This window comes from Sturnira hondurensis, unplaced genomic scaffold (assembly GCF_014824575.4).
Source record: "Sturnira hondurensis isolate 20B ecotype Veracruz unplaced genomic scaffold, ASM1482457v3 Scaffold0007406, whole genome shotgun sequence".
In the NCBI taxonomy this organism is placed as follows: Eukaryota; Metazoa; Chordata; class Mammalia; order Chiroptera; family Phyllostomidae; genus Sturnira; species Sturnira hondurensis.
The window spans coordinates 9,145,116-9,162,537 of NW_028080037.1; the positions used below are offsets into that span (position 1 = coordinate 9,145,116).

General features: G+C 54.4%; 1 protein-coding gene across 1 annotated transcript in view; it reads right to left on the reverse strand.

The window, feature by feature from the left end:
- The window catches only part of LOC118991337 (kinase suppressor of Ras 2-like), a 218,727-nt gene that overhangs the window by 50,543 nt on the left and 150,762 nt on the right, over nt 1–17,422 (reverse strand). The window contains exon 5 of the mRNA XM_037052604.1: nt 6,339–6,523. Within this exon, the coding sequence (XP_036908499.1) occupies nt 6,339–6,523 (185 nt within the window). The remainder of the gene's footprint in view (nt 1–6,338; nt 6,524–17,422) is intronic.

Consider the following 17,422-nt stretch of genomic DNA (forward strand, 5'->3'; position numbering starts at 1 on the left):
GAGATCGGAGGCCCCTACCACCTCTGACCTCTCTGATTCTAGAGCAGAGTTTAAAAACTGGGAGCCCCAAGACCCCACGAGACCCACACGCCTGTGGAGCTGTTTAATACTGCCTCGCACAACATTAAAAGATTGTGCACTGGGTGCTGACTGACTGTGTTACATCGGGAGATTTCTCATGAAAGTCACGGCCTCCGACTTGTGCAAAAAAATTCAAAGACCTGGCAGCCATGGTCCCGCAAAGGAGGGAGGCTCTCACCGAGGAGAATGCAGCTGCTTGAGAAGAATTCGTGCCCACGCTGCACAGCTGGGTCTGACAACGAGGAAACACCAGACAAACCCAAACTGACATACTGCTACATACACGCAGCGTGTGATCTTGCACTGGATGCTATAACAAAAACAAAACAAAACAAAAAAAGCAATAACGGACCCTCTCGGGACAATTGCTGAGATTAGAATATGATTGGATGACACTGTTGATTCAATGTCAAGTTGACTGAATCTGGGAACCGTATGGTTATGTAAGAGAATATGCAACCTAGTCTCGGATGGTCGTAAAAATAAAAAAGAAAACAGGGTGGGGGGAATTATGGAGAGAAGGCAAAGGTACAGCCATGTTCGAAACTGGTGAATCTGAGCAAAGGGGTGCAGGACTCCTTTGTATGGTCCTTACAACTTTTCTGTGATTTGAATTACTGCAAAATAAAAAACTAAAACTACAAATGGCCATGTAACCGAGAGCTTCTCACGTATCAGCCTGCAGAAGCCCCGGAGGACTGCTGAAGACTCAGGTGGCTGGGCCCCCTCCCGAAGTGTCTGACTCGGGAGGTCTGGAAGGAAGATGGCACAAAACCGCATTTCTAGGAGGCTCTCGGGGGGTGATGCTGTCGCAGCTGGTGCAGGGCACCCTTTGAGAGGCCCCGGTGCAACCCAGTTTAAACTGCAGAAGTGACCGCCGAGAGAACCAGACGCAGAAAGAGCCTTTGAAAGGCAGGCCCAGGAGAGGGACAGCGCGGGGGACCCGTGTTTTTCATTAGGAACCTTTCTGTATCATTTCGTTTGTTTCCAGGTATATGTATTTTGATGCCTACAAAGCACGCGCTGGGCAAATAGCAGAGCATTGGTGCACGTCAGGGACCTGCTGGGACCGGGGTTTCTAAACTGTAGCAACAATGTATAGCACCAATGGCGGGCAACATAGACACTTTCTGTGTCTGCTAGGGGGGTGGAAGGGTGGGGAGCAGCTTTCTTGGGGAGCAGAAGTTCTGTGGGTCATTCCAACGATTTGCATGCTTCCCCCTTGGAATTGCCACCGCTGAGTCAGGTCAGACCCAAACTTCTCAGCATCTCTCCAGATTCTGAGAGGAGAATGTGGTTTTCGGGCAGCAAACTTCCGTGAAAACAGGCGCCCCTCCTCCCTCTCTCCCAGCGGGTAATGAACCTTGGCCTCAAGCCTCATTAAGCCCCATTATATAATCACCCCCCTCCCGAGTCTCTTTATAACCCTTCTGGGGGCTGGCTTCTTGGGAGTAGGCAGTTCTTGGGCAGTTCTTCTTGGGACTGGCGTCATCAGTCTTTATTGCTACCTGCTGCTGCCTCCTTCCACCCATCGGGCTTCTGCCTCAGCCCCAGGCACACCAAGCCAGGTCCTCCGCTGAGGGTCACCTCCCTGTGGCCTGGTCCCCTGGACAAGGAACGGGGGCTGCTTGGACAAGAGATGAGGAGAGGGCAGGGGAAGACAGGACAAGATGAGCACATGCCGTCTTCGACGACACCTCGTGAAGGACGGTGCTTCACAAGACAGGGGCCTCAGATAAAACTCCAGCTGGTGTCACCAGGACCAAGACGGGGAAGTCGGGGAGTCATCAGTCACTTGTCCCGACCCCCACAGGCGGCTCATATAGAAACACATGGAAAACAGCAGCAGGGAGAACTACCCTGTCGTTCTGCCTCTTCTACCCAAGATGCCCCGGACGGAGGGGGTGCAGAAGCTGAAGCTGCCCGCAGCTCATTCTTGCAGCTGCCTGGCCCCCATGCGGACACCCGGCACTCTGAAATCAACATGGGAGCCCCTGGGCGGGGGTGACGACTGGTGAGCCAGGATGGGTGCTGCTCCCTGGGAGGCACCCCCGAAGCCAGGATGCCCCCACCACACAGCCCCCGGACTGGGCGAGAAAAACCCCTTGAACAAGGTCCCTACGTGAAGAGCAAGCAGGTTTCGCAGAACACGGCTCCGTGACCTTACTCTGCAGGTGGCTGAAGGGTGGTGGGTTCAGAACGAGGGAGAACTCCACCTCTTTCCGGATGTCGTGACCTTGGGAGAGTTTGATACAACCCCTCGGCCCCAGTTTCTTTATCCGTAAAATGGGGATAATAACAGGACCTACCATGTGGAGGCGTGTGAAGCGTAAATGAAATAACGGGAGTAAATGGCTTTGCCCAAACTGATGATGCCTAGATCACTCACTGTCAGCACAACACAGGCCAGCTGCCGTTATTATTGCCATTCTTGTCATTGTTACGAACTGCCCCATCACGCAACCTACAGCAACCGCTCCCAAAGCTGCCCTTGACCGAGACTCCCTGTTCCTGGCTAGGAAATTTATGCACATTCCTCATTTTGTCTCCACTAATCCTCACCAGGGAGAAGTGGGCTCAGGGGGTTGGCGACTTACCCAAGGACACATCAGCAACCACTTAGTTGTCACACACCCGAAATCTCTCTCACCAGCTGGTAACGACAGATTATCTCCCGTCCAGGTGGAAGAAGCCTCTTTCTATGGGTCATAGAGGCTGCCTGACCTAAGTCAGCTGGGATCAGAGAGAACCTACAAGAACTCACAGGCATACGGCTTGTTGGACCAAAACTGGCCCACGGATAGAGGGCATCGGATCAGACACTGCTGGGGCCACACCCAGGCCAGGGGCAACACAGAAAGAATATGGCCAGTCCGGGGAGCGAAGTCCACTGTTCTCTCCTCTGGAAAGCAGGTTCTCAGCCTGAGTCGGCACCTTCCACAGAGCACGGGCGAAGCTGGTCGGTTGTGTTTTGCGCATGGCCAACCTTGGAGACAGATTCCTCCACCAGTGGAGGCTCCTGTCACTGCCCTCCCTCCCCTGCTCGTCACCCCCAGACCGGGGAAGCAGGGTAAGGCCCCAGGAGGTGAAGTCCTTCTCACAGCCTGTCCGAGGTGGCTCAGCACCCTCAGGGCCCAAGGCTTGGCCACGGTACAGCCAGATCTGCCTAACGCTGCCTCCCGGCATTGTGGTCAGGAGTAGTGAGATGGCCCATCACCAGCCCTCTCAGTGAAGCCAGGGCCAGAGCAGACAGTGACAAAGGGGCAGAGGGACTCAGCCTGTCAGGGACATAGCCTCAGCTGGGCCAGCAGGAAGAAGGCTGACATGGGGGGGAGGGGCGGTGGCACTAAGAGACACGAGTCTGAAACTCAAGAGTGGTGAGGCGATAGGATGATTTCAAGCAAGGGGGGAGACCAGCACCCAGCAGCTCAGTTCCCCAGAAAGCCCTTCCTGGAGTCCCCCAAATTGGCTTCCTGAGTGAGTTAAAAGAGGGGCCTAGGAGCAGCTCACTGGGTAAGCCTCGGGGCCACAGGGTCTCTAAGTTCTGACACAGAACCCCCCCCCCCAAGAGTCTCTCATTGTCCAGTGGGGGAAACTGAGACCCAGAGAGAGACAGGAACTCGGTGCCCTAAAGAGACAGAATCTGAGACAGCTATAGTCACCTCTGGGTTCAGTGTCTGACACACGCGCAACGTCATTCAGCCTCCGGGCCTCAGTTTCCTCGTCTGTAATGCCTGCCTCAAAGAGTGGGGTGAGAAGAGCCCTCGACATGAGAAGGCGGGGACAAAGGTCACACAGGCGATCGGTGGCAGCCCTGAGCCCGAGGGAGCTTCCCTGATGCAGTCTGGAGCCCATGCCCCCCGGCTGCCTCGGGCTGCTGTTTGCCGGGGTCCAGGGGTCCAGCCACTGGTCGGGCTGTGCACGCGCCCTCCCAGCGGGGGGCTCAGATGCCGTGGGCTCCCTTCCGCAAAGGTGAAGGGCGGCCTCTTTGCACACAAGGACCAGCACTGGCTCCCCACCAGCAGTGGCGTTCCCAGGGCCTCCTCGGGCCCGGAGCTGACTTTAATTAAGGACTTTGCTCCCGGCCATGGGCGCATGCAGAGGCCACTCCTCTGGGGAGGAGACCAGGGTGGGTGGGAAAGTTGGGGGGCCCTGCTGAACCCTCACAGTGCTCTCTCTGGCAGGAGGAGGGGTCTGAATATGCAAGTCCCTGTTGCTGTGTTTTGTTTTTATTAAACGAGCTACAGGTGTTTCTGTTCTGGCCAGAGCTACAGTAAAGAGCTGTGGCCAGACCCTCAGAGGTGGCCCTGTGGACATTCACTGGTAGGATGACGATGGCCAAAGACAGAGCTGTCCGCCGACGGCGACCGCCTCAGGCTGAGGTGAATTCCAAGCTCTCTCGGGACCATGGGAAAGGGGGAGTCAACTGAAAGGCATTTAGCCACAGCCCCCAAGTTCATCGTGGAGCTAGAGGACGGAAATGCTATAGGGAAAGGGGGCTAATAAATATCCTAACAACACCTGCCATTTATTAGGCGCCGCCTGTGTGCCAAGCACCGTGCAGATGACAGATGGGAGCTTGTCTAATCCCAACACACGTCTGGGAGACGAGTCTATTGGGACCCCCAGTTGACAGACGAGGAAACTGAGTCTCAAAGAGGCTCTTGGCTGGCCCGGGGTCAGTGGTCGAGCTGGGACTAGAACACCCAGGCATCGCCCTCCAGGGCCAGGACATGCTGCCTCACCCCTCCGCCCTCCCTCCACCTCGGTGCCGGGTGCTGTGGCGCCTTCTCCTTCTCCCCCTCCTCCTCCAGGCTCCCAGGGCGGCCCTCCCTCCCACCCTCCCGCCGGGCAGGCCCACCCTGAGGAGTGTTTCTGGTCTCTCTGACAGTGATTTCTCTCGACAAATTGACAAATGGGCTTTCTGGTGTTGGTGTGGGTTGCAAGTGCTATTTTGGTTTGCTTGATTCAGAGCCCGCACCCCCCGGGCACCAAAACGAGCCAGGCTCCGGAATGTCTCCTAACTGATGTCCACATGGGTCTCCGCTGATTCTGCGGTGGACGCACAAGCCACCCTCACAGGCTGTAAACTGAGTTCCGCCCCAGGCCCACCACCCAGCTGGGCTTAGCCAGAGCTCTGAGCCCAATGGCCTTGACACTGGTCAGAGAGGTCGGATGTTTAACACAGAGGTTACGTGTGTAAGTATCTAGAGAGAGAATTAATGGGTGTCATCAAACTCTTATAGGGCCCATGGCCTTATATAAAGAATAGGACCCCACATTTACAGAACGGCACCCTGCTGGATATTTGGGGGGCCTTGGTGATCAAGCCATGCATCAAGATAGAACAGACCCAGATTCGAATCCTACTCAACTACTCAACAGCTGTGCAGCTTCGGGCAAGTTGTTCGACACTCCTGAGCCTCAGTTTCGTCATCTATACAAGGGGGTTAATCCATCTGTACCATGGGTCGTCCCAAGACAGAAATGGGATCATGCATGTGAATTAGCACGAACTGGGGTTCCATAAACACTGCTTATCACTGACCAGAGTGGCAACACCCTATGGACCCCCTCTGGCTGTACGAAGGGCCCGGGGTGATGTCCTCCACATCCCGCCACCTCCTGCCTCCCGAGTTCCCATCAGTACAAGTGCCTGGCTTGGCCGAGGACTGGTTCAGGGGCTCCCCTCTGAACACATCTGTGCCTTTTTGGCAAAAGGGGACTCTGGGCAGAGAAGATTAAGTGCCTTCTAAGACCTAAACCCTTGATTACCAGCAAGTTCCATCTCTGCTCTGAGCAGTAATGACTTTGCCTGCAGCAGACGCCATGGGAGCAGAATTTAAACCATCCCCGGCCATGCACGGCCCAGTGTGAACCCAGATGCATCTTGGAGATGTAAAGGTTATATTGTGTTGACCTGCATGCCGGGGGGGGGGCGGGACTTACAAAATATAATCAGAGAAGCCTTAAGCGCAGCAGAAAAAGAAAACCTCTGTGACCAGGCTGCTGAGGAGAAAAGAGGACAACGCTGATGTTTCTGTCCTGGAATCCCTTGCGTGCTGGCTTCCCTGTCATTCCCATCACCTCTGGGACCAATGACAGCAGCCTGTCAGCCCCCGAGCACCAGGGAAACGGTTCGAAGGGGCGCGTGTGGCGCAGGTAGGAAGTTGGCTGGCGGACACGGGTGAGGGGTGCTCAGTGAACGCTTTGCAAGCATTTTTACCCACAAAAATGAAAGGGTGCAGGTGACTTACTTGAGGAGAAGTTGGCCTCCGTGTGGACGGGAGGGGTGGAGGGCATGAAGGGCCCGTGCCCCACGAAGAAGGAGCGCAGGGAGCGCTCGGACAAGAGCGGGGAGCGCTGCTGGGCCGGGATGTTCTCACAGCTGCCCACGCCACTGTGGATCTTGAGGTTCAAGGGCTTGCTTTTCTTCTTGGCTCTGGAAGGGAGACAGAGAGAGGAACGGGAAATGTACCCATGCACTCACGAAATGAGAGCAAGGAGACCCAACGCCTGAGCACGATGCCCGACACTCACGCCCATCCTGGCCCAGCCCGGCCACTCTCCCCACGCCCCTCACTGCGCCCCAGCCATTATTCTGCGCCGTTTCTCACCTCTAACCCTTGGCCTATGATGCCTGGAATGCTGTCCCCCTTTTTACCTGGTTAATCCCTATTTGTCTTTTATGACTTGGTCTGGTACCCTCTCCTCCAGGAAGCCTTCCCTGATACCCCAATCTGTCCCAGCAGGATTGAGTGTTCTTCCTCCGAGAAGCCTTCCTTGATATTCCCTCTTATCTGCTAACCTGGGTTGGCTATTCCTCTCGAGTCTCCTAAAATGTTCTGTGTATCTCTGTGGCTGGACTTTCTTATTTTTCCAAATCTGTTCTCTCTGTTTTTGTCCCCCAAGTGGACCATGGGTCTTTCAGAGCAATGATTCTGTATCTTTCATTTCCCTGTCCTGGGCAAGTGGCACAAAGCCTAGCACATAGTAGGTGCTCATTAAATGCCTAGTCAATGACTGATCTGCACTGAGACTCTGCACTTACCACATTATGTCCTAACACTCTGTCTTCCACACTCCACTGTGGGCTCCCTGAGAGCAAGAACCTGTGGGTTTTTTCCATATTCTGATCTCTCAAGCCCCTTGCGTGGCATCAGTTGAACTGAATGAACCTTTCAGGCTGGTTCTGAAACATTTCTGCCCTTCCCGAGAGTACGAGTGGTCAGTTTAAGAGAGTTTGGTTTAAAACAGCATTAAAACTAACCTCCCTGCTCTTCTTCCCTGCCCCATAACATCACCCCATGTGGGTCTGGCTGGGGGGTGGGCGCCCTCTGGTGGCCAAAGTGAGCCCTCCTTGCAAAAGTCCAGAGTTCTGGAAGGAGTGCCTAGGCAGGTGTGTTCATGTGAGACTGGAGGCCTCCATATACGCAGCTGAAAAGCCACCCTCTCCAGGAGGCCTGCTGCTTCGAGGAGCTCGGGCGTGCCTGCAGAGTCTCCCCCCACCAGGGCCTGTGCTGGCAGCCCCACGTGTCCTCTCGCCACGGGGCTGTGGCAAGTATATCCACAAACGACCGTTGTACAGAAGGATGGCTAAAAAGATGAGTAACAGACAGATAGATGGAAGAACAGGTGGCTGGATGACGGATGGATGGGGGATGGGAGGAAAGGTGGGTAGATGGACAAATGGAAGCAAGGATGGAAACAGAAGGATTCGTGAATAAAAGAGAGAATGGGAAGGCTTTCCCAAGGAAAGCAGGAGAGAAGCACGGACGGAAGGGATGGAGAGAGGGAGAGTGAAAGAATGGAAGGACAAAGGGATGAAATAAAAGAGATAATGGGAAGAGAGAAGGGATAAAAGAAATGGAGAAGAAGGAGAGGGTGGACAGGTGGACAGATGGACAGGTGGGGAGGGGGACAGATGATGTGTGGACACATCAAAGGATGGAAGGATGATGGGTAGATGGCCAAGTGGACGGATGTGACGAAGGAAGAGAGGGTGGCAGGATGGCAAGGTGGGCAGATGGCAGGATGGGAGAGAGGCCAGGAGGAAGAGGAGGTGGGGGGATGGACGGCAATTCGCTCGGAGGCGATAGGAGGGGACCCTGTATCACTTCCCACACGCCAAGGACGCCTGTGTGGACAGGATGTGGGCTTCACCTTCCCCGCCTACCCTCGTCACCCAGGGACGCTCAGAGAGGAAAACAGACGCAAATAACTGTGTCGAACAATTGTGACTGCGTACTGAGAGCTGGTGAGTGTTTTGCAGGCACCGTTAAAAGGGATAACCTCTCCATGATCTTCACAGGATATTAGATGTTACAAAAAGCTCTCCTCTGGAAATGGAGCCAGTTTTAGAGAAAGCTAGAAAATGAGGTGGCATGACCCGTTGACGAGAGCCACTCCATCTTCTGCGGCTGTCAGAGCCCTGGGGTGACCATGTGCTTTCTGGATGGGCGAGTAAGTCAGGACTCCTTGACATGGGTGCTGTGCCCACAGCAGCCCCGGAGCCTGGTTCAGCAGGGACAGAAGGGAAAGACACCCAGTTCCGGGGCTGAGATCTCTGCTCAGGGGAATGTATTTGCTTTACCACGAACAGCAAACGGCCTTTCTAGTGTTGGGATCTAGGAAAGTGCTTCCGACCTTCCCGATGTCTAATGTGCACAGAACATGCAAACTACAGGACCCAGAGAATTCTGGCCTCTTCCTCAAATCGGCTCACCACCTCCCATCTCCGGTCCCACCTTGCCATCCAAGCCACTTTCCCCGCTCACTGGAGGCGCTGCCGTCACTGCCTGTCAGTCAGGTTCCCGGTCCCACTCATGTTTTTAACTTTTGGTTACATTGAGGCAAAAGCTGTGCAATATACAACTAACCACTTTAAAGTAAACTCAGCAGCAGTAACTGTGCACAACGTGCAAACCTCGTTCCAAAATACGTGCTTCATCCCAAAGGAAACCCTCTGCCCATCAGGCGGTGATTCTCCACCCCCTTCCCTCCAGCGCCTGGTGATTCCCTCCCACGTCCCTGTCCTTGTGGATTCGCCGCCTCTGGACGTCTCGTACAAATGGAACCGAACAACAGGTAACCTCTTGCATCTGGCTGCTTCCGTACAGCATTGCGGTTTTGAGGTTCACCAATGGTGTATCCCATGTGGAAGCCACACCTTCCTGTGGCTACATTAATCCCATCACACTTTGATTCTTTGCAGTGTATTTTCTGCCCAGCAGCCAGAGTGAGGTGTTGAAAGGTGTACATTCCCCTGCTCAAAAACTTCCAAGGCTCCCCATTGCTCTGCCCCTCTGTGGCTCCCAAGGGCATCGCAGGACCCTCAACGCCCGCTCTCCAGCTTCCCCTGGTACCATCAGCACCTCATCACTCTCTGACTCTGGCCACAGTGGGCACCAAGTTCTCACACACCTCAGGGCCTTTGCACATGCCGCTCCTTCTGACTAGAACCCTATTCCCCGCCCTGCCTGTCCGTGGAGACTTACTCGCCCTTGAGGAATCACTCACCCAGACACACAGGGCTCACCCCTCACAACCAGTTCTATCTCGGGTCACAGGTGCGCCCTGCACCCCTTGCTTCTTCTCACACATCCCAGGTGGAATTCTGCACTTACTTATGTGGCCACTGAATGAGTGTCTCCCCCAGGCCCGTGCCCGCCACGCAGACAGGAAGGACTCATACCCACGGCACCTCACACAAAGCATGCACCCCAGAGTGGAAGGGCGGAGACCAGAGGCCAGGTCAGCAGGCCCCCATCCCAGTCCACGTGCCCCACCTCCAGCAAGGGCCACTGGCACCGTCCGCCTTGGGGGAATTCTACGGGACGTGGCCCAGTTTCCACCTGAGAGTCGGAAGGGCTGGCTTAGCAGGATCTTCTCGGTGCGCTCCCCACTAGGGGCTCCTTGAGGCCCAAGACACACCTTGGTTTTCTGTTTCTAGCCCCGGGCACCCCCTGCCTCCGTCTCCAGCTGGCTCTGCACTCACAGGGCTCCAGAGCAACACACACTTGCCAGCCCGCCTCTCGGCGCCCTCGTCCCAAAGAACAGCGAGGAGAGTCCCAAAAGGGTGCTTAGTCCTTGCAGCATTTCCTGTTTCAGAAGTCTGCTTGGCTTTGAGGTAAACAGAGCCAGCGGATTCTTCACCCTCGGCTTCCTTGTGCGGGGTTGTGTCCCCTTGAACTCCAAGGCCGTCACCCGGCCAGATCCCTCAGCGTCTCATTACCAGTGTCTGGAGCATCTGGCCCCGCCAATTGGGAGGAAATGACAGGGCTGGGGACAGACCAGCTCCCTGCAGGCACAGGTGGGGACAGGCGTGAGCGCACATTCTCGTGCACCGCCCTGTGCTGCCAAGCGTCGATCCGGTAACATTTTCCGGAACAGGGGAAAATGCCCGCTGGTCCTTCCCGTGGCTCGGTGACCTGTCCCTCCCTCCCAATTTAACTCCTTTGCACTTGGCCTGACCTGATTGCCTAATGGAAGATTCAAAACTAAAGCATCACACCATTTCTTGGGTGAGAAGGGAGGGGCAGAGGCAAAGACCCTCAAACCAGTGGCTCCGATCCCAGGGAAGGGGGTCGTTTGAAAGCACAAGGGCCTGGCACGTCTGGCACCGGGAGGACACCTAGTGAGAAGACACTCGGCCCAGGTGACAACCATCATTTCTGGCTTGAGCCCACCCCCAAAGCAGGGCCTTAAGGAACCAGGGCCTGGCAAGACGGAGGCATGAAGGACCCCCCCCCTTGGAAAGCGGAAGCGGCAGTCTCATTGTGACCCCCTGCATCTCCCTGCCCGTGGGGGGGCATCCCGGGCTTTGAGATGACACACTCACACCCTTTCTGTATTTTCATAGTTAACAATAAGCTTTCACATCAACTGTATCATTTCACAGTGATTATTTCCTGGTATCCAGCTTTATGTAAAATACACTCAGAAGAAGAAAAAGAGGAAGAGAAAGAAGGAAAAGGAGAAGGAAGAGAAACAAGAGGGAGGAGGCGGTAAGGAAGTTGAAAGGAGGAGGAGGAAGAGACGTCTCGACGTTGGCTAAAAAAGCGTTCGGTAGTTTAATCTGAGTACGGTCCCCACCAGGAGGCCTAAACAGGGCGAGCATTAGCGAACATGGACAAGGCCGCGGAGCAACCAGAACGCTCACGGAGTTCTGCTGAGACGGTGCCCTGGTGCAGCTGTTTTGGAAAAACTACTGGACAGAACGTACGAAGGCGGATCACACCCTCAGACCCCACAATCTCACCCCCGGGGACGTCCCCAAACAAAACGAGTGCCCGTGTCCACGAACAAGCTGCATGCGGATGTTCCTGGCAACGCCCCTCTCGTGGACAGACCCCGGGGCCCTCTCAAGCCCACTGATGATAAGCGGGATAAATAAGTCACCGTACGCTCGCAGAATTGACCTCTGCGCTGGAGTGTCAAGTCTCAGAGACAGAGTGTTGGCAAAAGAAACCAGCCACAAAGGAGTCCTGACTGTACGGCTTCATTCTGATTCCCTTTACATCAAGGTCAAGAACACACGAAACTACATAATCTGTGGTGAGAGAGGCCAGAAGAGTGATTTCCTTGGGGTAGGTTATTGATGGGGAGGGGACCCAAGAATTTTTGTGGGGGTGGGGAGGGTAGCTGGGCACATCCTTTGTCTTTGTTGGGCGGCGAGTGCCTGGGTAGATCAATGTATAGAAGTTCAGCAAACTGTAGATAAAAGCTGTATACTTGACTTCTGAATGAAAGTTAGGCCTTACAAAAAGTTTTTAAATATTAGTAAAAAAAAAAACTTAAAGAGCAGGCAAAGAACTTGACTCAACACTTCTCCCAAGAAAATAGACAGATGGCAAATGAACACATGGACAGAGGCTCAACACCATGAGTCATGGGGGGAAATGCAACTGGAAACCCCAATGAGATACCACATCACCCCCGCTGGGATCAGAAAACAACAAGTGTTGGCGAGGACACGTGCAGAACCTGGGGCCCTCGTGCCCTGCCGGTGGGACCACGACACGGTACAGCCGCTGTGCAAAAACGCCCAGTGGTGCCTCAGGACGTCACACATGGAACTACTGCGTGACCCGGCGATTCCATCCTCAGATACGTACCCGAAAGAATCAGAATCCGGTGTCTGAGCAACAAACACGGAGAGTTTGTACACTGTTGTACAGTGCTTGTACGACAAGCCTGAACACGGAGGTCACAGCAGCGCTCTCTGCAACAGCCTAAAGGGCCATTCGTGGATGAGGAGGTGACACGCAATGTGTGGCCACACAACACGCAGCCGCATGGTAGCACATCCTTCAGCCACAAAAACAAAGGAGTTCGGGACGCATACTACCGCAGGGAGAAACCTTGAACACAGGACGCTGAGTGGGAGAAGCCAGGCACAAAAATCGGTGTGTTGTAGGACCACACTTACACGAATTTCCAGAATACGTGAGGCCTGGGAGACGGAGAGCAGATACGTGTTTGCCAGGCTGTCAGGGCCGGGGAAAGAGGTGAAGTGGGGTACGGGCTGGACAGTGACAACTTAATGGACATAGAGTTTCCCTCTGGGCTGAGTAAGAGGCTGTGGAAGTGGCCAGAGGGGACAGTCAGACAAGATTACGAATGTACGTACTGATGCTGAGGTGTACACTATAAATGGTTACAATGGTAAGTTTTATGTTCTGTACATTTTACTACAATTAGAAAAATAGATATAATAGTAACATAGGAACTATGTCTCTCCCCCTCATTGGCTGTGTGACCTTAATCAAGGCACTGCACCTCTCTGAGCCCAGTGTTCTCACCTGTAACAATGTGTAAGAATGCCTCCACCTTATGAATATCCAGTGAACCCATGTGTCACAAACTGATGTACGTCTCGCACCTGACACAGCACCTGGCACCTGGCAGGGCCCGGCAAACACTCTCCTTACACTGGTCCCGTGCCAAGACATCTCTTTTCCTCCAGACACAGACTGAGACGCTCCTTAAGGTCAGCTTTATGGAAGGCTCCTTAAAGGCCTTCCCAGATGGAAGTCAGAACTCAAAGCCAAGGGAAGGTGGACAGGTATCCAGGAAAAGGACCGAAGCATCCTGCAGGGACCTGGACCTCTGGCCGCGGGAGAAACACATGAAGGTGTGAGCACCAGGCTGACCCACCAGGGAAGGAGGCTGATGCCTGACGGCGGATGCGTGGAGCCCCTGGAAGAGGAGAACTACGAGCAGCGTTTCCAGGGGCATCCGGAGAAAAGCCCTAGCGGGGAACGCACGCTCCAAGGGCCCCTTGCCCGCGCCCTGCGCCCTCCAGAGGACATCCTCCAGGTTCTCACCACCACGCCTTGATCCTCAAGAAACCACTCGACACCACCCAGAATCAGCTCATCACTAAAACAAGGAGCCCGGCCTCTGCCTCTGAGAGGGCCATCAGAGGCACACGTGGGGCTGGGCACTTTACGGAATTCTTTTTTTTTTATTGCTATTCAGTTACAGTTGTCCCCACCCCCCCTCCCACTTCATTGCTCTCCCCGCTCCCATAGTCAATCCCCACCCTGTTGCCCAGGTCCATGGGTCCTGGATACTTGTTCCTTGATCGAGTGGTGCATTCATTAACTCATTGGCGCTCCGTTGCCCCCAACGAGAAGAGGACCTAGGTATAGAGGTGTTTGTTTTTTAAAAAAGTTAAACTTTGCTCAGCAGCAAATCGGCTCCCAATATTGATGAGACTGACCTTCTACCACGGCCTCTAAAGAACACTATAAATGAACAAAAAGGGAGAAACAGACTCATAGACACAGAGAACAGATTGATGGTGGCCAGAGGGGACAGGGTTGGGGGTGTGAAGGGATTGAGAAGCACAGTCATGGGGATGTACAGTACAGTGCAGGAAATACAGTCAATAATAGTGTAATAACTAAGCATGGCACCAGGCGGGTACTGGAAATACCAGGAGGAACACTTTGTAAAGTGTGCGATTGTCTAACCTCTATGCTATATACCTGAAACTAATACCAAATAATACTGAATGTCAACTGTAATTGAAAAAAGTGTTTCAATTAAAAAAAAAAAAAAGACCGTCTATCAATTCTTGATTTGGGGACAGAGAAAAATTTTCCACACACACACACACACACACACTATCATTAAGATGCTGCTTCAGATTCAAGGTGAGAACAAGATAAAATAAAAGGAATGGGGGAAAGTCAGGCAATAAAAATCTTTGCCTTTGCAAGTCACACGCTCTCTGTCCCTTCTGTGCAACTGTGTGGCTGTGGCGCAAAACCAGTCACGGACAACGCGTGAACGAATGGGTGCAGCAACGGTCCTATTAACCACAAAATTAGGCGGCAGCCGAAATCGGCCCTCAGGCTGCAGCTTGCCAAGCCCTGTCCTGGGAGGGTCTAGACTTCTGTGAACGTAGGAAATTGAAACACACCACCCAAAGTAACCCCCAAATGCCACCTCCCGTTGCCTCCTTCACCCCAAGAACAGCCACCCCTGCCACCTGACATTTTCCATTGCCTCCGCCTGACCCCACCTGGGTTAGGCTGGGTCTTGTCTGAGCACCTCCGTGTTCCTTCAAGCTCTGGCCACAGTTTTGGAGCTCACACGTGTTTTTCCGACTCATTACGTGGTGTCCTTTGGAAGTGCCAGGAGGGCAGGGACCACGTGTGGTTTGATTTTATAGCTCCCAGGCACCCAGCACAGAACCTGGCATACCAGTAGTGAGGGGTCCATTATCCTAATGAATTGGAGAGAGCCCCAGGGCGTCCGATGCACCATCACACAAAAGCTGGTGGGCTCCTTGTGGAAGGCAGGGGGGGAGGGTGGGACCTCCCACGCGTCATTTTGCCTCAATGCTGTGAGAAGGGGCCAGGTTGGGACCCCACCCTAAATATTTATTTCCAGTAGGAGGTGTTTCTGCATAGAGTGCCTGGTGGGGAGGGGACGGTAATGAACCTCCAGGAAAGCTAGGGGCCTTTACTAGACCCCTGGGGGAGTGAATTCCAGTGCTCACAGGACTGCAGACAACAGCACTGGGCTCCGTCTGCCTGGGACTGCAGAGGGCAGGCCCTGTGCTCAGGACACATTATCTCATGTGGGGTAAGAACGATTATGACTTCCATCGTATGATTAAGGTAACTGGGGTTCTCCACAGTTAATGTACCCAGACCACAACTCAATATAAGGCCCGGGGTGTGTGTGATCACAGATCCCACTGACTTTGAAAGCCTGGTATTCCCCTGTCGGAGCTCGTTACACACGTTCCCATTTCACAGATGTGCCTGAACGGACCCGGAGCTGGCCGGGCCATCAATTTCAGGGTTGGCTGAAAGGACCGATTGCTCACTTGCAAACTGAGCATCTTGCTGGAAGGCTGGTCTCAGCCAGCTCTTGACCTGGACATGGACAACGCTGCCCCTGCCCCATGGAATAATTCACAGCCCACAGCCCCTCTCCAGGCCCACCCCACTGCACAGCTAGGCCCTGCCTCCCCTGCCCCAGCCAGCCAGCCTCGAGTCTGCCGTCCAGACCCGGTCTCCACCAGCGTCCAGGCATGCTGGTCTTCCTGCATCCCTCTGATTAGCAACTAATCTCATTTTTTTCTTCCCCAACCCATAAATCAGTTACAGACCGCATATCTACACAGGCCATGCTTCCCGACAGAACCCGGGCTCATGACAGCCCTCATTATTAAAAAGGACGGCTGATTTGGGGCAGAGATTTCACGGGCGTGTGGCTGGATGTTTCCTTTGAGGTTGCTTTCCCCAGCCCCTTGCCCGAAGGAAAAAACAATCTCTGAGGCGGGCTGGCACAGCGGTCTCCGCGGGCTGTCTTCAGGGGGCTGGTGGGGCCAGTAAGCGCTGGCCTGGGCTGGCTTCTTCCCCCTTCCCTTAGCCCCCCCTACGCCCCCCCGAGCAAGGAATCATTTGACTCACAACCATCCCCTAAAATCGGGAACCCTAAAGAAGGTGGGGGGGGGACCCAGGAAGGGAGACACTGGCGGCATCATTACCCTCAGTCCATGACACCCACCCTTCAGGGGGAGGTTTGGCCTGACCCAGGGGACCCCGAAGGAAGCCTCGTGTTGCAGTGACAAGGTCACCTGGTAAGGAAGCAGAAGGCTCTGTCACTACTTCACAAGTCACCTCGGGCTGTGAGGCCGGTTTCCCGTCCTGTCCAAAGCAGGGATTTGCCGAGTGGCCCTGCACCCTGGTTCTCGCTGCGGCAGCTGCCAGTCACCGAGCCCTGACTACACGCCTGGCCTTGTGCTAAGCATTTTATAGGCATCGCTCCTTCTATTCTTTTTTTTCCCCTAAGATTTTATTTATTCATTCTTAGAGAGGGGACGGGAGAGAGAAAGAGAGGGAGAGAAACATCAATGTGTGGTTGCCTCTCACATGCCCTCTTACTGGGGACCTGGCCTGCAACCCAGGCACGTGCCCTAGACTGGGAATTGAACCGGCCGCCTTTTGGTTCACAGGCCCACGCTCAAGCCACCGAGCTACGCCAGCCGGGGCTCCTTCTATTCCATAAGATACGAACTGGCATCTCCAGGGGAAGGGACAAAGGGTCAGCGACTCACCAAGGTCTCACAGTGTATAGGGGCAGAGCGAGGATTTGAACTTGCTTCTGTCTGACCCCAACTGCTCTTAGTCTTAAAATGGATGGTTGCCTCCCCAGGGCCTGGCTCTGCTGGGGAGCACTTGGAAAGGAAGCACGCCGTCTGTCCTTTGGGTTCTCAGCACCCCGACAGCGCCATAGGAATCCACCCAGAGTCCGCATCCTCGGCAAACACAGAACTTGCAACTGCTCAGGGGCTGAGCCAGCACAGGGCATCTTCTCTGCCAGCAAGGGCAGCTGGGAATATTTATTCAGACTAACTGGGAGTATTCTGCCGCCAAGAAATACTTCCCAGAAGCTTCCCTTATGCTGGGAACAAAGGAACTGAGAGTGAATTCCTACGGACGTGCCTAAAGAGGCAACATTTCAACCTGGTTCTTCTACACGAAACTTGCTGAAACGCATCCATCACGGCCTGTGAGGCAGACAACAGCATCTACCACTGTGGCGGGTTTGGGGAGGACTCGGACGGGCCGGGGGCTGGCTGGGTGCCCGCGGGCCAGCCGCCGAGCCTGGGTTGCTCTTAGTTCCGTACTTGCCAAATGGGGGTTTAGGGCAAGACCATCCGTCCTCACGGATCCTGCTCCCTCTCCTCCAGACTTACGGCCGTGACCTTGTGGCTGGTCAAAAACTGCGAGGCTTTCATTCCTCTTATTTATACAACGGGATAACCTCCCAAGACCTCCCGTCTGCCCCCTCCTTCCGTGGGGGTGAATGAGTC